The 27,214-nt window shown below is 45.1% G+C and overlaps 1 protein-coding gene across 1 annotated transcript in view; it reads left to right on the plus strand.

The window, feature by feature from the left end:
* The window catches only part of zeb1b (zinc finger E-box binding homeobox 1b), a 49,074-nt gene extending 22,061 nt beyond the window's left edge, over nucleotides 1–27,013 (plus strand). The window contains exons 2-8 of the mRNA XM_008302119.1: nucleotides 11,287–11,442; nucleotides 16,817–16,978; nucleotides 17,965–18,167; nucleotides 18,495–18,600; nucleotides 19,052–20,757; nucleotides 22,264–22,444; nucleotides 23,212–27,013. Coding sequence (XP_008300341.1) covers nucleotides 11,287–11,442; nucleotides 16,817–16,978; nucleotides 17,965–18,167; nucleotides 18,495–18,600; nucleotides 19,052–20,757; nucleotides 22,264–22,444; nucleotides 23,212–23,945 — 3,248 coding nt within the window. The 3' untranslated portion in view covers nucleotides 23,946–27,013. The remainder of the gene's footprint in view (nucleotides 1–11,286; nucleotides 11,443–16,816; nucleotides 16,979–17,964; nucleotides 18,168–18,494; nucleotides 18,601–19,051; nucleotides 20,758–22,263; nucleotides 22,445–23,211) is intronic.
* The last annotated feature ends 201 nt before the right edge of the window (nucleotides 27,014–27,214 follow it).

Genomic DNA, 27,214 nt, shown 5'->3' on the forward strand with positions numbered 1-27,214 from the left:
GTGTGTTCCTATGTGTGTGTTTGTAGTCATGTAAATAAAGTGACTAATACACACCGCCTGGCTCATCAATATGGGGAGCGGTGGGCTCAGCTCATACAGATGAACACAGGATGAATAATGTTAGCGGAGCATTGCTGGATATGACCACCCCTCTCTCCACCCACCTCCAGTGTGTGTTTGTAACTCCGTGTGTGTGTGTGTGTGTTTGTGTGTGCATGTGTTTACTGTGCTAAAGCTCCCATCAATCACACGCCCAGGACCTTTCAGCAAGCTGCACATGCACACTAAGACACTAACACATACACACTACTGCTGGGTTTATTAAAAGCCAGTGTTGTCACTGATCTGTTTGACAACATTTCGCGCGTACACACACACACACACACTCACATATATATATATATCTATTTATATATCTATATAGATATTGAATGTATCATCAGCTCTAACCTCACCATCAGCACAAGTCACACTCATGTCGGTGGGGTGACAAGAAGAGCTAGTCCTTGGACAGAACTGTCTTTCTTCTCTCTTCCTCTCGGCTACATAGTCACATCACCGTAGTCTAACAGGAAGGCCAGTGTTCAGGGTCACACACTGCCCAGTGGAATTCCCCCCTAAACAGCAGGGAGCTCACACAGGCAAAACACAGCTCTGTTTGACCCTGTTCAGCATCTGTACTGTCACACACACAAAGAGCGGGCTCCTCTTCTGTCCATGTTAGGCTTCTTGCAGCATCGTATCCCCACAACTGTAGGCTATAATAACTCATCAAGGCACAGGGCAGGAAATATGTCAAGAACCGATGATAACAGTAATGTGACTGGTTATGTCACGGCTGATATTTGCTGCACTAAGACGAGGGTTAGCTGCAGGGTGAAACTCCAAAGGGGACATTTTTGCTTTTGGGCGTAATGTTGGGAAACTGGGATCACAGGCACAAGTCACTGTTTCATTACAAAACATTAGCAGAAAAGAACAAGAGAAGTTGTTTTGATCAAACAGCATCATGTTTACAGATGTAGTTTTTGCTCCAAGGACCAAAATGTTATCAGACAGAGGTCTTAAATGTTTCTACTTGGGTGTACTTGACATGAAATAGAGAGCAGACTTTCTCCCAGAAAATGTCTGGCTGTTTCCCTGCTCAGTGACCTCACATTATGGGTGACATCACATGGGATAGTCCCGAGAGTCCAGTCCAATGATTGCAGTGTGCTTGGGTAATCGAGGTCCCACCCTGTTGGCTGCTGTATGCAAAGAAACCCTGCTCTGGTCTCCATCTTTGAGCCTCAGGGAGCAGCAACCAGCATCTGACCAGAGCAGGAAAGAACGTAACTAAGTTGAATGAAGGACAAGACAGCGGTATGTAACTCGCAAACAGTAACAACATTATTTGGTTGGCAGTGGCATTAGTTTGAGCATATTAAATCAATTTCACATCAGTCTGGCTGGCTCACTTCTGTTCCCAATCCATGCTCAAATGCAACAGTTCATTTTTCTCCTGTTTACAGCGGTGGAATACACTAGGCGAGGTGATATAACAGAGTACACAGTAGAAGTGTTTGACTCACTGTAGGCCCATTACCATAGATGGCGGAGGGGAGTGAGAGATCTGTGCCTATTGATTGCCCCAGCTGGACTGTCGATACTCCCCTTCGAATTCTGACACAGCGAACTAATGGTCTCCCCAGGCCGGTGGCAACCAGACACACGCCCACGCACCATCCCAGCACCTAAGGGTGTAATGGACAAAAGAGGGTCCATCAATACATCAATACATGATGACCTGCGTTTACCTGCTGCCTCAGCCATTTCGCCAATCAGCTCTGTTGAGAGGGTACATTAACAATGGCGCTGCTCACTCAGCCTGTGATTTTTCATCTGTCCGCCCCTGTTCTGCAAATCATACTTTATGTGTTAGTCATAGCAAGTACAGCCATAGTGAAGCGAGAGGGTGTTGAGGGGCACAGTGGACTAACCTGCCCCCTTACACAGTTTACATGAGGTTTTGCAACATGTACATACAAGCAAACATGTACTCAGTCCTTCTCGCCTGGTTTAGCAAGACAGATTTTCATAGCTGTCCATCCGACAGTCCGTCTGTAGTCCACTCTCATGGTCATTTAACAGCAGGGTAATGGTGTGAGCGGTACTGGTTGACTGCTCCTCAGCTCTAGCCGCCCTGGAGGCCGGTGTTGTGGGGAGGAGGAGGAGGGAGGGGGGCAACCCTTCCTGATCACACGGGGAAAGGCCACTTTGCCTGGGGAAAAAAGAAAAGACGTTAACAGGGGGGGTGTTGGTGGAGGATTGAGGTGACAAAAGAGCTTTTGTGGATGTAAGTTTACGGCGTTAACCCCTTTCTCTCCCCGCTTCACATGAATAACAAGAAACCACTGTGACAACTGAGCAATGGCCTCGGGCAGCATGTTTGACTGTGCGTTGTGTGTCAGGGGTTGTGCAGGATGTCTGGCCTCTGAAGTCTTGTGACAGAGCTGACATTCTGGAAGTGGGAGATTGGTCAGCTGTTGTCAAAATGCCACAAAGAGCAGGATTTTCTACAAAAAGGAAGAGCTATTGCTGCACTTTTGTGTGTTAGTGTCAGAATTAGTGAAGCCACAGTAGGTTGTCAACAGCGATCTTGGCCAAGGCTTCACTGAGGTGTGTTGACCTACTGATTACTATAAATGGGGAACTTGCGACTGTTGTAAAATTAGATGTAACCAATGAACAAAAAGGCACTTCTGGGTTATTTCTGCACTTCCACCTGTCCATGAATGTGTGCGCAACTGTGTATAAATGTGTGTGTGTGCTGCCTTTTGCCCTCCGGCCTGTCCCCTCAATGAGACATCTGTCAGGCAGAGTCACAGCCTCAACACCTGACCTTTACTGAGGCACACACACACACCAACGCAATGTTGTCCCTCGCTCTTACTGTTTTTGGTTTGCACTTTTATTTCCTCCTGTCACTGCTGTGTTGTCTCTTACTGTCATTTTATTATTATTCACTTAATTTTGCTCTTGCAGCAGCCACCCTTGTTTCAGCCTTTTATGTCTCCTTTCCCCAGCCTCCATCTCCCCTCTATGTTCTCGCTCTTTCTTTCTCAGTCTCTGACAGTTTGTGACACTCCCTCCCTGGGGCAGCCATCACTTCAGATGAGCATCGTATGTGACAGGCCAGCTTTGTCTTTTTAAGCCATTAGCAGTTCCTCTCCTCCCACCTTGCCATCATTCCCCCCTGTTTACCTTTTCTGCCCTCTTTTTTTATGTTTGTCTGCGCGCATCTCTCGCTGCTGACTGGCAATCTTTGTATTAATCTACATAACAAACGCATTCTCGACTAGAGTGAAGAATTGAAGAGTGTGAATATGTGACAGTGCTGATGACTGTGATGTTCAGCCTCCCTAATGAACTGAGGTTGGACTTGTGATAAGTCTTTGCAGTAAGGTATGCTTACAGGTAAGCAAGATTTAATGAGATTTGCCAGTTGGAGAATTGTTTGGCCGTGTACCTCCCTCCCTCCCTCTTCATAGGCAAGTGTAATTCTCCCTGCTCTGTACTCCCCCACAGTAAACTGTCAAGCCTAATACAGGCAGGAATGTCCAGTCACCTGCTCCTAAAATGCAACAGCCCTGTGCTACACTAACCTAATATAGACCTGCACTACACAACCTGGTTGGATAACATCGTTATTGCTCATTGCATATATTTAAACATACACCTCAGTGTGCCCCAGCTCAGCTGTTAAGCCACCGTGTGGAAATCATGCTGTGCAGTTTTTAATGATTCATGTTCAAAAAAGTGTTTTCCATCAGTAGATTTTCCTTCCACACATTTCTTTAAAAATCAGGCACAACTGAGTATTTATAATTCCTCAATTGAATTCTAAATCTATTATAGAACACATTAGAAACAGTGCTAACAGGCTCAGCGAATGACTAATAGCATTTCTAGCATGTTAACCATAGCTTAGAAGCAGTCAGCCATCTGACCTGTCTGAGTATATCCATGACAAAGCTTGGATCAGATGGGAAACTGGATTCTGTTGTCTGACAACTCATAGAACAGTTTGTCTGGCCACTTGTTGATGACGAATGAATATAACAGCTCTGGATACATTTGACCATTGTCCTGCCCTAATGTTAATGCATGAGTGAATGATTTTCACACGTGTGGGCTCCAACAGTATCTGCTGACCCAGTCGTGTTGCTGTCATTAGTGCTGAAGTGGCCGGAGAAAAAGGAAACAAGCTATGTAATGAAGTTTGATGCTACTGATGTAACTGACTACATTTAAACGGGCGGAATACCTTTAGGCGGTCGCTCTAATAATATCCTCACAGAGCCTCTACTCAAAATGTCAACCCCAGACACAAATTGGCAAAATCAAAGGAGAAGAACACCATTATACTACTGTGCAGCTTTCAAAACCCATCAGTCTGTAAATGCAGCCTGAATGGAGTCTGACAGCAGAGGTGACAGGGACATTTCATTTTCCCTGCAACACTCCAATGAGATCTGACGGAGGCTAACGCAACATTAGCCAGGTTCGGTTGCCTGCCTGCTATTGCAGATGTGTTGCACTTAACAGCAGCTAACAGAAGGGAAACAAGTGTTTACCCAGGTGTGTGCTGAAGGTTTTCTGTTCCGGATAAATATTTATGTTGCTGTTTTGGAGTTGTTTCTGTGTTCGGGGTGATATTAAGTGCAGTGAGAAAGCATTGTAGTATGATCGAGGCCAGGTAGCATAGTTTGTTATTTGGTATATAGGCCTGATAACATGTAGTTTACAGAGAGGAAAAGCAATGACAGATCAAGCGTGAAGAGCTCAAAAAAGGAGCAGAGAGGTAAAAGAGAACAGAAGGAAGGTGGTTGCCGGAAGCATGACTGCAGGTTCTCTGGGCTTACCAGAATCTACAGCAGATGTTTCCTCTCCTCACCTCTCTCTTTTCTTTTTTTTTTTCCTCCCCCAGCTTACCCACCTCCTACATCACTGTGTTCTCAGTCACCTGCCTGTACTGTATATAGCTGGGCTGCTTGACTGGGTGGGCATTCTCTCACCACAGACCTGCTGAGTGTTTGAGAACTGGAGCAGGCCTCTTCACTGACGGACAGAGAGTGGTGGAGGGAGGGAGGGTTTGTCCACAGATACTGTAAGTGGCTAGCATAGCATTTAGGTACGTGTTTGCAGGAGTTTTCCAGGGTGGTATCAGTTTTTTTTTTTTTTGTCAATGACTTTTGGTGTCACATGAATGTATTAAACTTCACATCCTGAACTAGTTTCTGGATGTTTTTGCTCCTGTCACAAACCTCCTACCTGGTCCGTGTAAACACAGCCTACAGTTCAGCCAGAAGTACTTAAATTGTTGTCATGTCTCTGTTAGTCACAGCTGAGTCAGTCATGGTTTGTCATTGCGCCAACGAGAGCAGAATTGTTGGTGTTTTACAGAATCTAGATCGAGCAAATGGTTTGCTTTTGCCAAACTTTTGAAGAAATTAAATTGATTGATTCAATTTTTAGCTTTACTTTGGTTGTTCTTTTGCTAAAACTTTACATTATTACTTCAATAGCCACTGGAAAGTTGAAAATCTGAGGATTCTTTCTGCCCCTACAATTTCTAGCTCTGATAAATGGCGTTCTTTAAAAAAAAACAACAGGCCTGTCATTCCTGCCAGCAGGTTTGGGGTTCAGATTGTTAATCATCTAATAGTTTATCGTGGACTTGTGTGATGATGTGGTCATGTGTCCGCCTATAATGATTAATGATGCCAAGCATGTCTTTTAACAGCTTAACGTACAGAACACACACACACACTCTCATTTAGGTATACCAGTGTTATTACCTTGGATGGGCTGTCTCACCTCCAACATAAACATGGATAGGGAGACGTGTAAACTTGGTGGCCAGGGCATTGCTGCGGATTGTGTGTGTGTGGTGTGAAGACACCCGCCGGTCCCTAACAGCCCACCTGGCCTTATTTAGAAGAGCTAAGAGGAGCCAGAAGCAGCAACTCTCCGAGGACGCCCAGTGTAACAGAATGTGTGTGGCTCATCACCATGCTCATTAGCCCCGGAGAGGAAAACCATCGCCAGCCACCGTGATTCGTACCCAGAACAGCCTGTGACTCCCCCTTGGTGGAAATGCACTCTATTATCTAGCTTTCATTTAAGTACAGCAGCGCTAGTAGGACTAACCCTGAGTAATAAAAGCATGTAGCCTAACAAGCAAAGCACATAACAGGCACGCTTTAGTAATTTTCTTTTTGAAGAGCATTCCACACTCTCTGAGGTGCAGTTTAGTTTCTTTTTCTTTTTTTTGCTTTTCCCTACACTCATTAACACCCACTGACTTCCTTTACACTTCGAAGTGTCATCATGCAGATTAAGAGAACAATAGCCTCCATTAGCATTAGTGTTATCATGGAAAGTGCTCATCAGATGGGAGAAGAGTGACCCGCGGAGGCTCATTAGCTCACGTGCTAAAACCTTGATCAGCGCCATTAGGAAGACAAGAGCCCATTGTCTTCTAGCTCACCTCTGAAATGATTCCTATGAAGAGCTCTGCTCCACAGGTTGTTGAAGTGCTTTGACTTTGATGCCGTGATCTTTTGTATATTGCATATGTCACATCTGTTTGTTATTTGCCCAATTACATCTAGTTAGATTTGTATCACTAGCAATTGTGGCACAAGAAAAAACAGAACTGCATTAAAAGTGACTAATTCACAGGAGTGCTAGGTGCCATTTTTACCTCAGGCCCATATGAGTGCTTCTGCTTTTTTGCCTTCCCAGCTCAAGTTAGAACAGTGAGTAAGAGTCATTTGATGTTGCTTGGGGAGTTTTTAGAACAGCGTGTTGTGCTGTGTGTATCTGTGGAGAAACAAGCCTGGATATGAGTGGTCCTAGCTGTGACTAGGTAAACTTACTAGGAAACAGTCTCTTGGGACCTCTAGTGCACTCTACAATTAGCTGATTATGTGAAGGGACACTGTTATGTGTTCACACTTATATCGCTAGAAAAAAAAGCAGCCTTTGCCTGACCTAAATGGCCTGCGAACAAGCTAGCCATGAAAATCCCCAATTCTTTTGCTTTGTTATCGGTACTTGAGTTGACCTTCCTGACTCTGTGGGAGGAAGGCTGTTGTTTTAACAAAACCAGCAGCGTTTACCTCAGCGCTGAATGAGGCGCCTCACCTTGAGACGGCATACTTGAGGTTTTGAATGGCACTGCTTTGTTTTACTTTGGTTCGAGTTGGGTTTTTTTGTAGTGGTTGGCTTCCCTGAGAAAATGGCATTGCAGAGCCGCAAGGGCAGACTTTGTGACGGCAGAGTCTGTCCTCTTTGAGGATGCCTGTGGTAGTTTCACCGCTGCCTGCTTGGCCCTGAGCTCCGAATGAGATAAGTGGCGTACCTCAATGAGGGAGCCTGTACCAAGGCTAAATATAGAGACAGAAGAGGGGTAGAAGGGCAGACAAAGAGTTGCTGCTGGTCGCAATGAGTCAATCCATCTAATCACAAGCAGAACAACAGCAGACCTCACAATACGTGTCAGTCAGTTGACTGAAATTAGTAGCAGGGAGAGAGCACACCCTTTGATCTGTCTCTTTAAGAGCCAAACTCAGAGAAAAGTGTTTTGGTTGGACATTCCAGACATACCTCCTACACATTCTGGTCGGCTGTTGGCCTGCACATAAGAGGTATAGGTTCCTTACAGATGTCCTCATAGGTAATGAATCAAGATAAAAGATTACTTCAGCTGGTAATGTGTTTGTTCACAGGCTATATATGTTTCTCTGTGCCCAAATCTACAGCTCCATTATTAAGCCAGTCACTCACACCTTGAGGGCCTCAAAGCACAGAGATAGTTTACTCCCACAGAGGCTGAGATACTGCCATTCCTATCGGACACGCCTCAGTGTAGGAAAGTACAAACTGAGCTATCTGCTGTTGTATGGGTACTCCTCTGCAGTGATTTTTAAGTTCTTGAAAATATTCATCAATCAAGCCGAGATCAAACACCAATAATCTAAAATAAGTGCCTGGATGTTTACATAATTACAGGACAGTAAGTGCTCAGAATCAACAAAATGAATCTGTGTTAGGGGACATATGGCCCTTCATGTTCTTGCTTGTGACAGATCAGTGACGACACGCCTGCCAAGGTGAGCCCCTCCAGTGAAGTAACACTGGACCTGTTTTGGGAGTAACCCACCCAGTCACCCATTCCTTTGCAAGTAATTGATACAGGCTGGCAGGTGTCATAACAACACAGGCGTCTCTCTCCAGCAGGCTTATTTAAGTGTGGCTGACATGGACTGTCTGGCACTGTCTTTCAAAAGACTCTGGGAACTTTGAAAGGAAGGACAAGGGTTATGCGTGATTATGAGGGTGAAGAAATTCAGTCAGCTTTTGCCTCAGTCTTTTATGAAGGTATAACTGAGGGATTGCAGCCATTGCCAGCCGCAGAGTGTATCTGTAGCATGTCGCAAATATGTGAAGGTGAAGAGTGTACAACATATCGAGAGGCTTTAAGTTACATCAGCTTGTCTTCGACTGTAAGTAACAGCTGAAACTGCAAAGTTTCTTTAGGTGAAAGCTTGGCCTATCATGTGATGTGATGTGTTATTAAGAAAAGTTATGGTGAGGCTATTGAGCTTGCATTGACATTGTCTCATTACCCAGCTCCACAAAAGGTTTCTTTGTGGGAGGCTCTTGCAAAGTTGTGATCTACAGCTCGGGGTTACAGACTATCTTAAAGCCAAAGCCATGCTTAGCGGCTATTATTTTCTCAGGTGTTCAACAGATTGCAACCTGTGTAGAAAAGCAAACTTTCAGAAGTAAGCTTTTCACCTCATCCACCTACCAATGCTTTCTCGCTCAGATGCGTAGGAGTCGTCCTCCTGTTGTGTGCTAGCATGCTAGTGCTAATGAGGCCAGCTGTCCAAACGCTCAGCCGGTCAGCCAGAAGGGACTGCAGCCTTTGTTGATGCTAGGTGTTACATCTCCTGTTGGAACACACACTTTTGTTTCAACACCGCCAACCATTTGGCACAGGATGGCCGTCTCTGTTCACCCCCTCACACACACACCACCAGCACCACCCGCCGTCCTTTACTCTTTCTCTCACCCTCTTTGCTGTACTTTGCAGCTCCCACTTTTATTGTCCCGCTCGCCGTTGCCACCTCCCGTCTGCACACACCAGCACATTGATTTTCTCTCTACAGCTTTATAGTTGATCATTTTCTCTTGACACTGCTGGCGGAGAGTGTTGCCTTTGTAATCGCTGACCTCAGCTCCACACCTGAGTGGCTGTGGCCCTAAACAGCCTCTCAGACTCATCCTAAAGTACCTTCTGTTTCAAAATGAAGTGTTGCACCCTGTTTGGGCTGCTGCTTGGACAATACATCACCTGGCAGAGTTGCCCTACAGAAAAGACAGACATAGGGAGAGGGAGGCAGTGTAAGGCAGAGAAGAAAGAAGAGAGAGAGGAATAAGTACAAACTAGTTCATACAGTCTCACAATGCGATGTAAAGCTAATTAATTATCAGTTTATTTGAATGGGATCTAAGCTTTGTGGCTCCCAGGTCTTCAATTGTTCTATTGGCTTCCCTGTTAGGAACCTGAAACAGATTTAAGCATGTTGTCTGGATAGCAGTCCAGTTACAAAGGATGTGCACAACCCAGTGACTGAGCTGAATGTGTCTCTTGACAACTACAATAGCATTCACATCATGGTAAAGAAAAAGCAGGTAATATTGTGGAGTGAAAGAGTGGAAAGAGGTTGCGAATGAAATAGCTCTCGTGATGAACCCCGATAGGATTTCGCAGCTGCGGCACAGCAGTGATGACCCTGTGAACGACTCGCCAAATAACAGTGTTTCTCCCTCCTCCTCCGCCACCTTTCATCCCTCCCGCCCCCACACCTCCTTCCTCCCGCCTCCCCCTCAGCCTGAACCTTGCACGTCTACCGAGTGTGTGTGAATACCAACCGGTTGTAATGACCTGCACAATGCAGAGAGAAAGGGAGAGACCTCACCGAAACAATTCTCATTGATTGAAACGGAGGCTCACGATTCTCCCAGATACGCCTCCTCCCCGACAAAAAACATTTGCAGCCACTTCAGAAAGAGGTGGGCGAGTGGGGTTGGGGAGAGTGAAGATAGACTGGAAAAAAAAAAAAAAAAAACTGTTCAGGTGCTTTGTACTGGCAGTGCATATTCAGCGAGTGAATGCAGGTGGTGTGTGTATGTGCGAGTGTTGCGCGCAGCGTGTGTGTGATGCGAGATAAAGTAGCCGGAGAGGTAGTTTCAGTGCTGCAGCCCGGGCCCTCTGCTGACTGGGCTGCTCTCACTGGAGAATTGATTTGGCCTCCGAGAGGATCTGTAGCTCTCTCAGTGGAACAGAGGGATGGAGGAGGGGAGGAGGGAGAGAAATGGAAGGAGAGTGGGTGGAAGCAACACAGGTGGAATTGAGAGATGGAAGAACACGGTGGAAATGAAAAGAAGACACAGGAACACACACTCAGCGCACACACACACACACACACACACACGTCTGAAACAGACAGTCGGTCAGGAAAATTTACTCCCCGTAATAACCCTCTCTGTAGGCTGGCTGTCTCAGTGTCTCCTGGCTCCTCCAGCCCATAACACAACCGACCAGGTCACACCGACTCCCACACAGCGCACACACCACTTCAGCCTGCAATCTAATGATCTCACACACCGGTTCTGTGTGTGTGTGTGTGTCTGCACGTCTAAGTGTGAATTTTCTCCGTTTCTCTGCAACATGGAGCCTGTTGTTCTGGAGTTAGTTTTTACTCTCGGAGTCATATCTTCAGTTTTACTACACCGAACCATCAAAAACTTGGGCTGCATTATTTTTAACAGCCCCCATTCACTGTGTTAGTGCTACAGCCGTTTTATTCTCTCCTGCTTTAACAACCCTTTTTTTTCCCATGGGGGTCATTTCAAGTTTCATCTAATCTATTTAAGTTGGGCCGTGGCTTGTTTAATTGGTGTTTCCAGCTCCCTGCCCCCTCCTCCTTCAACCATTCCCTTTAATAGTTTTGACATTTAAATGACATAGTACATATATTTAACCTCCCCAGCTCATAGCCTTTCACATTCAGCGCTCATAATTAAGAAGCACATACAGTACACCTCCCATTATTTTTATAACAGATAAAAATACTAACTGTGTGTAGCTTCTTCACTCTCCTTTAAAGAAGAATAAAAAAAATAGACCAGTCATTCTAACCTTTGTCCCTCCTATCTCTCCTTGTGCAGTGACTAACTACAATAATGTGGTGGAGCCCGGCTCAGACTCGGATGACGAGGACAAGCTGCACATCGTGGAGGAGGAAGGCAGTCTGGCGGATGGGGCCGACTGCGACAGCGCCCTGCCAGACGACGAGCACCCGAGGGAGCACTGCTGGGAGCGAGGTGAGAGCGTAGGGCGTCTTATTATTATCACATATTGAATCATGCAAATACGCCCCTCGTCGTCCTACCCGCCGCTTCGTTACTGAAACATGCTCCACTTTTCGGCACTGCGGAAAAGTTCAACACAAGTGCTCAGTTAATCGTATTTTCTGCTTCTGAATCTTATTTTCATAGAATGTGACAAATCACGCCAGTGACAACAACAGCAATCGATTCACTAGTTGCCAAAATTGCCTTTAGACAAGTGCCAGTTTATTGAGTCAAGGTAAAGCGGGGTCTTTCATGCCACTTGTATCCTCAAAATGACACTGGCAGATTGTTCACTTCGTTTCAAGTATCAGAGCACAAGACGTTTTAAGATATATATTTTTATAGCATGTGTCTCTTTTCACTGTCAGTCCTGCCATCGTCAGCCTGGCAAAGTATCTCTGAATGTCATACTCATTCTTATCTGCTCAGAATAAGAGCATCACTTACAAATGCCTCCAGCACATAAATGCAAATGTGTCATATAGCCTCTTTTTTGTTTTTTTTTTTTGTTCAGTTCGACTGTTGCTTCATTCTGACCTCAGAAATACCTCAGTGACATCTGTACACAGTAAAGTACCAGGCTTTGTCTCATTGTGAAACAGAGTGTAAGGAAACAGGTACTACATGCAGAGGGTTTCCAACTAAGGCAGGAAGCATGATATTAAACAAAGACAATGCCAACAGAGGGAGAGACCTTCAAGTACAGAAAATAGCCTTGCGACCAAAGAGCCAGCGGAGAGCTTTACGGCACGGGTGGGCATTGGAGGGGCCGCCGTGAACTTCTTTTTACCTCAAACCATGTGGAAGTGACACCAGAGGCAGCTCACTGCCACAGGAAGGGCTGACGTCACGGCCCCCCTCCTCCCTCCAAAACAACAATTGCAGGTGCTGAAGGATGTTGGTGTTTCAACCTGAGCTCAAGGCCTCTGTGCTGCGCTGCTGACCTCATACTGCATGTGTATATAAATCTGTGTGACGCTGTTAGTTTCGAGCTGGTGCCAAATATGTGCAACACTCTGACAAGCCCATATGAAAGGGAATTAGATATTCAACCGCGAGTATATTTATTTTTGGGTGTTGCTGCTTGCAGATTTTGGCTGGATTTTTCACGTGTGAGGGATGTGAGTCTGTGGGGACTTTGATTTAGCAAGAGGTCAGGTTAGCACATGTGAAACTGTCCAGTGACATATCACTTTCAGTTAGGGAGGGATTTTTGGAAATTCCTGTCCAATTAGTACCTTCAGTTTCAGTTGCATGGTTTCGGTTGCACAGGCTCACATACATGTACACAGTCAAACCGCAGACCTGTGCTCAGTGCAGCCACCTATTCCCCAGACTATGCTGTCATTTTCATCAGTGTTGTCCAGCTGTACCTCCTTGCATAAAGGGAAAGTTGAAGGAAGAATAATGTCATTGGTTTTGGCCGGGACTCGTGAACATTAAACACTTCAAAAGCATGAGTTACACTGAAACAGCTCAGTGAGCTGGCTGCGCTCCACAGTTATGCCTGATCAGGCATATTTTCTTTTGCCTTCACTCATGCACACGTACACACACATGCACACGTACACACACATACACACGTACACACACACACGTACACACCCACACAGACAAAGACACACACACACACACACACACACACACACACACACACACACACACACCTCTTTCTCACGCTCACTTTTTCTCTGGCCCTCATCTCATACATCAAGCAGCATCTTAGCTGTCACTCTGGATCGGACTGATGAAACACGGGAAAGCCACAGTGCTTTAAACAAACATCTTTCGTCTCTCATCCCTTCATCCCTCCCTCTGTTGGTTTCACTCTGAGAACAGAGTGTCTGGTGCAGCCTTGAAAAGTGACCACCACCCACTAATCTTCTCTTCAGTGTAGCCCGGTTTGCTTCAAATTAAAGCCTTGACACCCCTTCTCCTGAGACTTCTGCGCTCCAAAACCATAAAGGTGGTTTTTCAGCACTTTGCCATCTCTCCTTTCCTTTTCTTCCTTCGCGTCCTTTTCTTTTTTTACACTCTGTCTCTGTTTCTCTTGTTCTGAATCATTCCTCCTGATTATATGGTATCATGGGCCCCCTGCTCGCTGTCATTACTCATTCACTCCTAAATGATTATGTAGTGGTGGAGCAGCCCAGTGTTGGTGCAGTAAACTGCAGCCTGCTCTCTTCTAAGAACAGGCTGTCTAACTCCAGGGGAGGAAAAGGTAGAGAGAGCGTTGACCTGGGAGGGCTGCTGCTTTACATTTAATGAGTTGTAGAGCATGATTACATCTCAGAGAATGGGCAGGGTGGAGCTGGAGAGCTTTGATATTGCGAGGTTCCAGTGGCACTAAATGACAGTGAAAGGCTGAGTTTCACTGTGTGGAAATATAGACTTTAGAAGAAGCTGGTTGTATGTTGAATCTGTATGACAGGCACTTCTGCCGTTCCGCTTTACTGCTTATTCCAAACTGCAGTGAAGTTGCAGGGCTTCCCATTGCAATGACACTTTCTGTATACACACTGTTTCCTCACTGTTGGCTTGACATGGAGTGATGAGGGTTGATGTTCCATAAAATTTGCCACAAATCCATTTGGAACATTTTTGCAGCTCTGTGGATGCGCAGGAACACCTACATTCCTGTGTGACTGATGTCATGCTGTGATGGTAAAACTGAGCCACCCCTCTGCACAGGAAAGGAAGAATCTCGAGAGGATTGGAAAGACCGTCCAGTGAGGACAAACAGCACAAATATTTGATAGCTCTGAGCCAAGAATAAGCAAATCATCCTGGATTTGGAGATACCTCACATGTCCTCTCTGACTGACCTCCTGTTGATTGGTGATAAAGTAGAACACCTTTTCTAATGACTGAGGAATATTTGAATTGTTTGTGTGAATCCTGATTGCTGATTTACGTCTCTTATCCAAGATAGAATCTACAAACGGGTCTGGCTGCACAACCACAGGAAGCAGTGAGGGCAAAGGTTGGCCAGGGCAGGAAATGCATGATGGGATACTTTTGTATCATGTTGCAGTGATGTGGGCAGAGAAGGATGAGAAAGGAGCAAGGGAAAGAGAACAGCAGAGAGTGGGTGGTCTGGTGATTTTGTTCGAAGACGTACTGTAGTTGAGTTACACTGTGCAATAAATACAGAACAAACTACTTTTTTAGATCAGAGCTGCAACAGAACGTCCTGCTACAACCTCACGGGGCCTGAGTTCTGGAGCTTTTTAAACTGATTTTCTAGTTGTGCAGTGGTGCATTCACATCCCTGCGTCAGCACATAAATGGCCTGTGTGATGTTTCATGTCAGGGGAGCAGCCTGATAACACGGAGCCACCTCAGCAAGGCTGTGAACTCCTCTGGCCTGGCTCTGTACTTAACAAAGAGCCGAGACACACACACACACACACACACACAGAGTGAAAACAACAGCTTGTCATACCTTTGCACCACAGACCCCCAGCTGGGACTCTACTTCACACACATGCTCAACATTTTGTAGCCTAGAGGTTTGTTTGTGTGTTTGGTTGCTGCCTTTGAGCGCGGGAGCGGATCTAAACACAGTCTGATCAGCACTTCCCCACATGTAACACATGTTTTTGAGTATTTTTCTTGACAACAGCCAACATAGCTGTGAAGAATAGGTTGTTAATTTAAAAGAGAGGTTTGACATTTTGGGAAATACGCTGGTTCGCTTTCTTCTTCAGTACCTTCAATACATTCATATCTGTCAGTTAGGTATAAGCCTACAGCCAGCAGGCCATTAGTTTAGCTTAGCGTGAAGTCTGGAAACATGGGAAACAGCTAGCTGGTCCACTTTTTTTAACCCAGCAGGCGCTGGCTAGGTATTGAATTTCCCATCTAACCCTTGGTCAGAAAGCAAATCAGCGTATTTCCCAAAAGTCTGCCTTTAAGATGCTGTGAAAAATGTGGTAAACATGTCTACGGGTGTTACTGATGCTGTTGAGGTCATGGGAGAAAAACTCAGTGTTATGTGGGGGTTGTCAGCCCCATATGTCAGATGAGAATTCCATAATCGGACTTTCTCAGCACCTGCTTCTGGCTCCTGCTTTACATACACATGTTCACCAACAGACAGCTTCTTTCTCTGTATAATCTCTCTCGGGCTTGTTACAGGGCGGGAGGTTTCTTCAAACGGTCTTTAATAACCATAGCAACAAATGACAGCGCTCATATTGTTTTGTGGCTTTGTTAAGGTGCACCAGAGGAAGCCAGAGTACGGCTGTGTGTAAGAGTACTGGTATTCACTGTGTGTCGGTGAGTCATGAAGCGCTACACCTGTTCCCATCTCCGAGGAGAACACAGCTGGCCCTGTCCTTCAACACACACAATTCACAAAACACAATTCTCAAATCTCCGCTAAGCAGGGGGAAAGTTTAAATCAATCTATAAAACATCTGCCCAGTAAACACCACTACAGTATCCACAGTAGGCTAACTTTGCTTTTAGCTGATAGCTCACCATTGTAATTATTCTCTGTAATGATACACATAGGCACACTAACATATCCATAGAGGAATAATGCTCTGTTTAATTGCCGACATGCTATACCTGGTTCCGGCAGCCACTTCAGGAAGCGCTGGGAGAGCAGAGATAGAACGAAGGAAGGAAGCTTTCATGCATCCCAAAGTCCATCCTCAGGTTACACTTCCTATAAGCAGCAGCTTGGTAATTAGTGATCGTTAGTACCTAGCCAGGCTCATGTGATGTGGAGGAAGAACACACTCGGCTCCCACATGCAGGTTCTCATTTACTGGGATATTAAGCACAGTCTGAAGGCCAAGCCCCTCCAGAGAACAAAGTGAGGTGTGTGTGTGAGTGTGTGTGTGTATGTGTGTGAGAGAGCATCCGTTCCTGCATCAAATCTATCCGCTGCAATACATCAGGACAAGATTCATCACCTAATTATCAGTCCCAGTCTCAACAAGTACCTTACCTAACATTGTGAATAGAGGCTTGCCATTCAGTTTCTACAAAGGGCGTGATGCTCATACAGTAGCCTCTGGCCTCTGATGCTAATTAGTTTTCTCATCCTATTGTGAACAGCAGCATTCAGGATGTTGTTTTTTTTCCCTTGACACACCACTCCTCATTCCATACTGGTAAACATTTAATGATCAAGAGTCATTAAAGACTGTAAGATCCAGTTAAGCCATGACACTTGCTGTAACATTATTGGACTATTGCGTTTCATATACAAAGGTTAAGGTTTCATATGTACAGCCTGCATCAATAGAAAACATGTGGTGAAATAACAGGGTAATCAATAATACCTTTTTGCAGGCATGACTGTAATCAGTGTGTGTTTGTCCCTTCACAGTGAAGGAGGATTGTGTTTCGGATGGGGAGGATGACGTGAGCACGGACGCCCTGGTAGAGGAGATGCTCCAGCAAGGAGACACAGCCGTCATCTACCCAGAGGCTCCGGATGACGAGCCTCACCGTCAGGGCACCCCTGACACCAGTGTCCACGATGAGAACGGTACGGCATCTTTATTAATAGGGCACACCAGCAAGGGGCCGTATCACTAAATCACACATACACGAGCTAAAACACACATCACTATTTCCACTCACAGTCACTGAGCTCTCACACTATTACTGCACCTAGTAATTACTCTCCCCCTGGGGATGGCTCTACCTGCTCCCCGTCTCACCTCAGGTGTTAACTCCACCCCATTAGAGCCACTCTCCGACATCATTACACACACCGCTATTTGTTAAGGGCGGCACACAGGGGCCTTTATGGCTCGCGGGCTTTTGGCTTTTACCTGCTACCACTGAGGGGAAAAAGGAGAGGGAGGAGGGAGGAGTGGGGGGGGCATTAGGGGAGGAACAGAAACAGTAACACCTGGGTAAATTTGTCACGTCTGTGCGAGCTCTGACTCACAGCTACCTGGGTGATAATGTGTGTGCATTCCCATCTCGAGGCCCTCACCTGTCCCGCAGGGGAACTTAATACATCACCTGTTAACACAGTAATGCTTTACCTGTGTGGGAGCCAGGCAAATGAGACCCTCTGTTAACCAGCTTGGATCCAGGCGGGTGGCTTGTATTTACCAAGCTCACTTTTCCTTACATGCGTGGGTGTTTTTGAAACGCTTTTTACGCACAATAGGCAATCAAATTATGGAATTTAAAGCGTGTGAAAGCTGTAATCATTGGGCTTTGTGTCAGGAAGAAGTACAAAAGAAAAAATGAAATGCAGTCCTCCAATGGTAACCCAGTCTGCTATTTTTTTACAAAGAAAAGATCAGTAATCAGTTTTTATTCATCTGGTTACCTGGGTACTGTTTACCTGTGAGGGAGGATCTGTCAGTGATTGGTGAAATAGCATAGGAGTGTTACTGTGGGCCAAGTGTAGCATCAAAGAGCCCTCCCTATTGACTGGGTGTTTTTAACCCTGTCTTCTCCTCCTACTTCATTCTCACATATGTCATTACAGCTCTTTTCACTTTTTTCAACCAGGAACTCCTGATTCGTTCTCCCAGCTGCTCACCTGCCCGTACTGTGCACGGGGCTACAAGCGTTACAGCTCCCTGAAGGAGCACATCAAGTATCGGCACGAGAAGACCGAAGAGAGCTTCAGCTGCCCCGAGTGCAGCTACAGCTTCGCATACCGCGCTCAACTGGAGAGGCATATGACAGTCCACAAGAGTGGACGGGATCAGGTAAAAACCACTTCAGCCACTAGTTAAGACTGGATACTGCCACCTTAAAATATATACGTATCAATCTACACTTTTCTTTTTCAAATATTTATAATTTGTTTAAGTAGAACTCATATATTGCTGTGGTAATCATGGACTTACAAAGTCAGAAAATGCAGCTCCACGTTGCTTGGTCTGTTTTTTTAAGCAGCCTCCAAAACATGATAAATAAACATGAACTTTTGCCCTTGATTGATTAATGACACAGTGACATGAATTAGTCGCAGTTCAAAGGTTGTGTTTTCATTGTGTATCTCACTGAATGACCCCTCTCTCCTCATCTGACAGAGACACATCACACAGTCGGGAGGCAATCGTAAATTCAAGTGCACTGAATGTGGCAAAGCATTTAAATACAAGCACCATCTGAAGGAGCACCTACGCATTCACAGTGGTAAGTGGACGACCCCCTGTCACCATGGCAGCATATTGTGTGCGTATGGGTGTGTGCATGCACGTGAGCAGGTCTGATGTACACGTCTTTGCTGTGCGTCTCTGGTGGTCACAGATGTTTCATTCTCCACTGAACCAATATTTATGTTTTATTTATGTTTCAGTCAATTCCCTGTATTTAGATATCCTTCATCTTGTTTTAGTCCATTGTGTGCTCTTCCTTAATGTGCCATAATTGTGTTTCTTTTGGCATTATGGGACAGCAATTAGAGAAGGGCATTTCCCAATGGTGCCATTACATCAGCGTTTAAGCATCATTGAAATGCATTAGAGCTTTTTCCTGTCGTACTGCTCATAGCCTAGCTTGCTCATTTAGCTTCATTCACTAATGGAAATCTGTTTCTCCCCCCCACCTCTATCTTTCTCTCTGTTATACACGTGGCTTTATTCAGGAGAGAAACCCTATGAGTGCTCCAACTGCAAGAAGCGGTTCTCCCACTCAGGCTCATACAGCTCCCACATCAGTAGTAAGAAGTGCATCAGCGTCATCTCAGTTAACGGCAGACCACGCTTGGGGAATGCCAAAACGCAGACCCAGGGTCCATCACCAGTGCTGCCCACACCACCCTCAGTCCTCCGCACTCAGATTCGGGAGAAGCTGGAGCACAGCAAGCCCCTGCAGGAGCAGCTGCCCCTCAATCAGATCAAGACTGAACCTGTGGACTACGAGTACAAGCCAACAGTGTTAACATCCCCAACTGTGACCGCCATGAATGGTGGCGTTTTCAACGGAGGTGCTGCAGCTCCCTTGCAGGGCACAGTCCAGGCCGTGGTCCTGCCCACCGTGGGGCTGGTGTCGCCCATCAGCATCAACCTGGCAGACCTGCAAAATGCTCTCAAAGTGGCAGTGGATGGGAACGTCATTCGTCAGGTGCTGGAAAACAATGCCAAAGGCCAGGTGAACTCGGGGTTAACCACTGGAACGCTCCACACCCCACAGCAGCAACTCATCTCAGCCATCAGTCTGCCTATTGTGGGTCAGGATGGAAATGCAAAAATCATTATAAACTACAGTTTGGACCCCAACCAGGGCCAGCTCACAGCCCATAACCTGAAGAAAGAGCCAGAGCCAATGTCACCGTCTCAGACCACCGCCGACACATTCAAGTCCCAGAAACTTCCAGAAGATCTCACTATCAGAGGCAACAGGGCTGATGAGACTAAAGAAATAGAGGAAAAGACCACTAAAACTTGTCTCCTGTGTGATAACTGTCCTGGGGGGCTGGAAGCATTCCATGCCCTCAAGCACTGCAAGAAGGATGGTCTCAGGCTGAACGGAGCAGGCCTGGATAAGTCAGAGTCTGCTGTCGCTGCCCTGCTGTCAGAAGGAGGACTCTGCAACCAGCCCAAGAACCTCTTGTCGCTGCTCAAGGCCTACTTTGCCTTAAATGCAGAACCCACCAAGGATGAGCTGGCCAAGATTTCCGACTCAGTCAGCCTGCCAATCCACGTGGTAAAGAAGTGGTTTGACAAAATGCAGGAGGGTCAGATATCACTGGGTGCCCCAACACCTCCCTCAGAGGAAGAGGACACCTGTGAAGCCAACAGTGTGGTGTCTCTGGTTCCAGGGAAGGACACAGCCACTATAAGCCCCTCTGTGACCCAGGACAGCCCTACAGAAGCTACTCCAGCAGAGGTCAACGGCACTCACAGTTCACCGGCCTCCCCCTCGCCACTAAACCTGACAGCTGGCGGTCCCATCCCAGCCGAACACCCCCAGAGCACTGAGGGACCCCTAGACCTGTCGCTGCCAAAGCCAGCCAGAGAGGAAGCGGAGAGAGTGGTGCCTAAAGCCCGCGTTTACCCCTTCCCTTCCTCTGGCTCTACCAATGAGGATGAACCCCTGAACTTAACTTGCACAAAGAAAGAGGCTTCACCACTCTCAGCCATGGGCACAAGCCCCATCGCACTGTACGCCAGCCAGCCAAGTGCCAAATCTGTCGACATTGTGACCACAATGCAATGCTTAAGAGCACTAGCCACCAACAACAAACAACAGACTATCCTGATCCCCCAGCTGGCTTACACCTATACCACTACAGCAAACAGCCCTGCAGGGACCGAGACGCACGAAACCATCCACCTAAACGGAATCAAGGTGTGCTGCCATTTATGTACCTTGTAGCTTACCTGTCTGTGTTTAAAGTATAGTTTGACAATTTGGCATATGATGTCACTGGCATTTTGATGAATGTCAAGCTACTGCCAGTAGCCAGTTAGCTTAGCTTAGCACAAAGACTGGAAACAGGGGAAACAGATGCTCTGTAAGAAGGTTACAAAATTAATAAGGCTCGCTAATTAACATGCTACATCTAATTTGTGTACTGAAGCTTAAAAACAACACATTGTGGTTTTATAGGTGGTCATGTGCTGGATGAATTTTTCACTCTTTCATCACTGAATTTGCCAGTTAGTGCAGATATAACCTGAAAGATTTAGACTCTCTGGTGTCTATATTTTATTACATTTTGTCAGAGCCAGAGGAGCTGATTACTCTGTTTCCTGTTTTATAGTAAGCTAGGCTCGGTGGCTGGTGATAACTTTATACTCCCCACAGACACAAACTGCTAACAGTTGTTTCTAACCAAAGTCTAACTCTAAACCATGTTTCCTGAAATTTGAAACTATTACTTCAAGTCACTACTTTTCAGTTGCTGTGTGGCCTTCTGTATACAAAGGACAATATTTCAAAGTGTCTGTAGCTTCTTTTTTTTTTTTTTCCTTTTCTCGGCATTTCAAACTTTTTGTTCTCTGGTTTTGTGGTGGTTAGCCACAGCAAACAGATCTGACTCCTAACCAATTGATCTGCACATAGTTCAGAAAAGGATTCAGTGTCTGATCCAGCAGCCTTTTCAAGACGCAAGCGGATTGAAATCAAGTTGGTTTTTATCTTTGTGGAGCGATCAGTCAAACCATTCAGTCCAGACACGGTCCAGATCATTGCTTCTTATTGTTCAGAACCACTAAAACATGATGGATAGTCTGAAACCATCCAAAATCTAATCAATAAGTCATATATAGAAATGTCAAAATTCAGCTCTTTGTAAAAATGATAGCCCTTAATAGTTCTTCATTGTGCAGACACCTAATGGGCCTGTAATGATGGATGTAGATCTCTGGGTGTGTGAGTGATCTTCCTGGGCTGTCACCCAGAGGACATGAGGCTGCACTTTACTGCACAGTCCCTATTGATCTGTTGGAATCTGTTTAAACGCCGCACCTCTGCCTGCCACATTGATTTATTGTTGTTGTATTATACTTTTGTGTTAAGTGGATTGGCATAGACCTGCCTTGTAAAAAAAAAAAAAAAAAAAGCCCTGTGTATATATCTGCTCCTTAATAATGCCAAACATCCTCTTTGACTGTAGCAGCTGATGAGTTTTAGCAGTCGAGGGACAGCAGGACAAACCTGTGGGTGCGTTTGGTGCATCTGTTCAAGGAAAAGATTGGTAGAGTTCTCAGTGCTATGAGTAGGATGTGATTCAGAATCATTTCCTGCAAAGTGTGCATTCACTGGTTACTGAGTCATTAATTGTGTTTTTGCTGTAAAACAATAATTTTGCATTCCTAGCAGTGTGTTAATGTGACTTCTCATATTTCCCAGGAGGAGAGGCAGGACACGGGCTCAGACGGTGTTTCCACGATGGAGGAGCAGAACGACTCAGACTCAGGCCCTCCGAGGAAGAAGATGAAGAAGACGGACAGCGGCATGTACGCCTGCGACCTGTGTGACAAGATCTTCCAGAAGAGCAGCTCGCTGCTGAGACACAAATACGAACACACAGGTAAATATAAACTCTCATGTGTTTCCCAGGCCTACACATGAACACAGCCAAAAATCACAGATGGAATCTAAAAAAAAAAACAAAAAGAAAAACAAACTCAGAACCGGAACTTGTCTCACCATCTCTCACTGTTGGGTCCTGGGAAAGATGAGTCAGAGTGCGAGGGAAAGGGGGATTTCAAGCTTCAGCGTAAAGAAGGGTGGACACCTCCATTCCAGCAGGTATTACTCAACATGCACAGAAGAGGTCTGAGAATTTCTTTCCGCCAACTCCCCACCTCTGCACTGCCAGCTTCTCATGTGAAGTACCAAATGTTGCAAGAGGCGAGCTCTGGTAGTGATTTGGACCGCTTTAAGATGATGATTCTGTGGCCAAGCTCAGGTCAACGTTCTCAGAGGCGTTTTAGATTTTTTTTTTTTCTTTATTACTCTGATACCTGGCTTGGAACTACGGTTTTCAGCTCCAAATGACCTCATCCTAGGTGAAACTAGCTGCTCCCTGCCTGGATGAGGTTTCCTTGAAAGTTTTGAAGCACGATTGTTGTGATTTTGTTGTACTGTTTTGAAATGTTCTCCTTGGATACATTGATGATAGATAATGTTTTCAGTTTTCAGGCTTTGGCACCTTTCACACAACAATGTGGGGGATTTGCTGTGATTGCGCTGGAGTGTTTGTTGTTTTCCTTCCATGTCTGTGCTTTTTTACTCAACACAAATTCAGCCTTTCTTAAATATGTTGACGCGTATTTGTTTTCTTTTTGTCTGCAGGGAAGCGACCTCACGAGTGCGGCATCTGCAGCAAGGCGTTCAAACACAAACACCACTTGATCGAACACATGCGGCTCCACTCGGGGGAGAAACCGTACCAGTGCGACAAGTGCGGCAAGCGCTTCTCCCACTCGGGCTCCTACTCCCAGCACATGAACCACCGCTACTCTTACTGCAAGAAGGAGACGCAGAGCCAAGCAGGAGGACAGGAGAGCCCCGAGGAGGACAGTGAGGCCCAGGCCGAGATGGAGGCCCTGAGCCGATTGCAGAGGCAGCTCCTGGCCCCCTCCCAGCTGGACTTGGATGAGCGAGGGAGCAGCACCAGGGAGGACGAGGAGAGCGAGGAGGAAGAGGAGGAGGAGGAAGGCGTGGTGGACATGGATGATATCCAAGTGGTGCAGATAGGGGATGAAGGAGGGGATGAGGAGGAGGAAGCAGAGCAAGAGGAGAGGAATGAGGAGGAGATTGAGAGAGTAGTGGTAGAAGGGGAAGGAGAGGAGGAGAAAACGGAGATAGAAGAGAAAGAGGAGGCTGACACAAGGCAGGAGGAGGTGCTCGGGAGTGTTCAGGAAGAGGAGGAGGTCAACATGAAGGAAGAGGAGGCGATGGATACAGAAGGAGGGATGACTGAAGAAACAGAGAGGGAGGTCACAGAGGAGAGCGGAGGCGAGAACAGGAACACGGTTTCTGAAGACGAGAACCAGACGCCGCAGGAGAAAGGAGATACTGACTAAAAGGGGAACCAGACTCCTCCATGAGACACAATCCTCCTCCTCCTCTCCCCGCACAGAGGAAGAACACAGGAGATGAAGTCTGGTCACTCTGACAGTTCGTTTCAGTTCACTACTGTGTAGAAATCCAGGTGTGCCTGAAAAAATACTAGTGACTTTTCCACAGGAGAACGATTTCTCACTGTTAGAAAAATCCATTTGTAAAGAAAAAGATGAAAACGAACACAAATTTTAACAAACGAAGGACATGCATTATACAGACTTTGGAAGCTAGAGCCGACACGTTTTAGATAATGTTTTATTACTAAAACACCTTGGGTCATTTCTTTTTATCAGTGTTACTAATTTTATCACTCATATTTTAACCTTTAAAAGCTGTACAGTTGGGAGATATTTCTATATCTTTTTATTGCCAATGAACAAAAAAAAAAAGTCAGTATTTTGTTAAGTTGGAAGGAAAATAAGAAAATCCTGTGCACTACAAGTGGCTTGGTTTACCTATGGATTGAGCAGTTGAGTTGTGTTGTCTACCCTTCAGTATTACCACGCTAGATATACCATGCCATCACGCTAGCAGGCGTTAGCATTACAATTATTTTTTTGTGTCGTTTTGATTGGACTGTGAGCCTTAAGAAGAAAAACAATGACGAATGGGCCGATCTTTTCAGCGTTTAGTTCCTTTTAGACTTATAGATACCTTTTCTTTTTTTTTTTTATTAAAAGAAATCTGTGTTTAATAGGAATCGTTTGACATTTTGGGGAATAAACGTATTCATTTTCTTGATGACAGCTTAATCAAAAAGATAAATAACACTTTGTTTGTCTGATAAATGTTCGGCTACAACCAGCAGCTTCTTAGCTCATTACTGCTGTAGCCGGACCGCAGTTTAGCTTAAATACTGGAAACCTACTAGCACTGTTAAAGTTCACTAATTAACATGTTGTTTCTTGTTTGTTTAATCTGTACTGTAAAATAGTTTGGCACATAACCCCCCATAAAACTGCAACTTGTCATTACACATCTAAACAGGTTAAACAAGATGCAGCATGTTATTTTTTTAGCTTTCGGGATGTTCTTTGGTTGCATTTGCTACTTTAACGCCTCATTTCCACATAGCTCAGTGTACGACTCAACTGTAACGCCACCCAGTCCAATGGGATTGATTCCGTTGTGATCTCTGATGTGTTGATGCGCCTCTCTCACATGGATGTGCACAAGTTTCCATCAGTCCGTGAGGAAATGCCTGTCCTTGCGTTGAACACTAGAGGACGTACTTTGGATAGCATGCAGAACTATGAACATAAAAAGTGGAAACAAGGCGTAATGCCACATTTCCAACACGGCTCCATGTATGGATTTGGGAAAAAATTACAACTTTTGTGAGGTATTTCCTACCAGTATGAGCAGGAAGTTGGAAAAACTAATCAGCTAACAGACCAACAGGCTAGTCAGCTGCTTGCCTATATTTACCGTCAAACTACAATTATAAAGAAACTACTTTAGCTTGTTTAGCACAAGCAAGCTGGGTAGCCCCACGTTCATACGTCTTTGAACAACATATTCCATAAAACTGGCTCCACAACTGGAAGGCCGGCCTCCCCACGTCACAATGCTCCATGCAAAAATTTTGCAAAACTGGATGCTAAAAACTGAAAAATATGAACCTCTCTCTCTCATGGCTGCAGTGAAGTTTCCATCCATCCCCCGCAAAAAAACGCATTTGCTTGCGTTGAACACTAGGGGGCGAGGTCTGTAACGTCATACGGAATTAGTGTCCACATATCTCTATGTACGTACTAATTTAGCTTTTTTCCAGTTTAGAATTTCGAGTACGTTAAAAAATGATCACTTTGTTGTGGACTTTAGAGAAACTACACCGTATGTCAGAAAGGCTAACAGGCTGTTTAGCTTATTGACTATGTTGAGAGTCACATTTGAACTAATTTAGCACATTGTAGCGGTTTTTCCAGCCTCGTCACAGATTCTCACCATGCATTCCTTGTCCCGTTTATGTCACTGGATCATAAAGTAGATTCTACCGAATAGTCGCCAACAAGCAAAGCTATGTGGAAACGAGGCGTTTGACCAAACCAGGCTAGCCATTTCCCCTTGCCTCCAGTATTTAAGCTACGCTAACCGTCGGCTGTCATCAAGAAAGTGATTCAGCAAAAAACGTCAAACAAATGCTTTAATTGTTCAGAGCGAGAAGAAAGGGGATGTAGAAAACTGTCTGACCCTTCCTCTGTCTACCCCCACTCAGAGCCTTATGCAAAAAAAAACAACAAAACAAACAAAAAAAAACTGACTAAACAAGAGAAGCATGCATATCAAAGTGCCATTGAATATTGCTGTTGAAGCTTAGCAGCTACGATCAGGTATTGCCGGGTCCCAGATCAACCAATACGCCGGAATACTGTTGACTTTGTCTGGCCACCACACCTGAGAGAGTAGAACTTAGCCTACCACATACTCATGTCATAGGTTTTAGATGACTTGCTTTCATTTCTAATCTGAGCAACTAAAATAATTACAATGCACATTTCTTTTTTTTGTTGTTTTTCAAATGAATGATGAAAAAAATGGTTAACTGTGTCCTGCCTTTTCAAAGCTTATTCAGTGCACTTGTTTAACACACCATGAAATGCTCAGATGTCTCTTCAGGTAACAAAATGTAGGCAAATCCCAGGAGTTTAATTCAACAATGTTTTACCTGTCAGTATTATTTTTTTTTTTTTGTCTCTTATGTTTTATGTTCTGTTTCAGTGTGTGTACTGTATGTTTTCAGCAATGGCAGTATTATCCCCACCCCCAACGAGATGGGTATGTCTGTTTAGTCATAGAGAACTTTTATATTTATGTGTCTTATTTTTTATATTTCTTTATGGTTATTTATTACACTATGTAGTGTACAATACTGTAGTTTGTATTAATACGATAATATATTTTAGTATGGAAAAAAAAAGAATCAAAGGCAAATAACCACAAGCCTGGAAAAATAAGACTCCGGCATACTGAAGTATGTTTTTCGAACAAATGTAAGATGTTTTTCTTCGAGAGAAAAAAAAAAAAAGAGAAACTCGCACCCTGCAAGCCTGAAAATTGGAACCTGTGACCTCTCTGCATCCATTCTCATGTTAGTTTAGTTTTCTTTCCCCTCTCTAATATGAAGCTACTGAACTTTTGAAAACTAATTGTATGTCTAATAGCATGAGTGTGTGCTGTTGTATTGAAGGATGATCCTTAACCACGCAAATTGTCCTTTTTGCCAAGC

The sequence above is a fragment of the Stegastes partitus genome, unplaced genomic scaffold (genome assembly GCF_000690725.1).
Source record: "Stegastes partitus isolate 25-593 unplaced genomic scaffold, Stegastes_partitus-1.0.2 Scaffold1760, whole genome shotgun sequence".
Taxonomy (NCBI): domain Eukaryota; kingdom Metazoa; phylum Chordata; class Actinopteri; family Pomacentridae; genus Stegastes; species Stegastes partitus.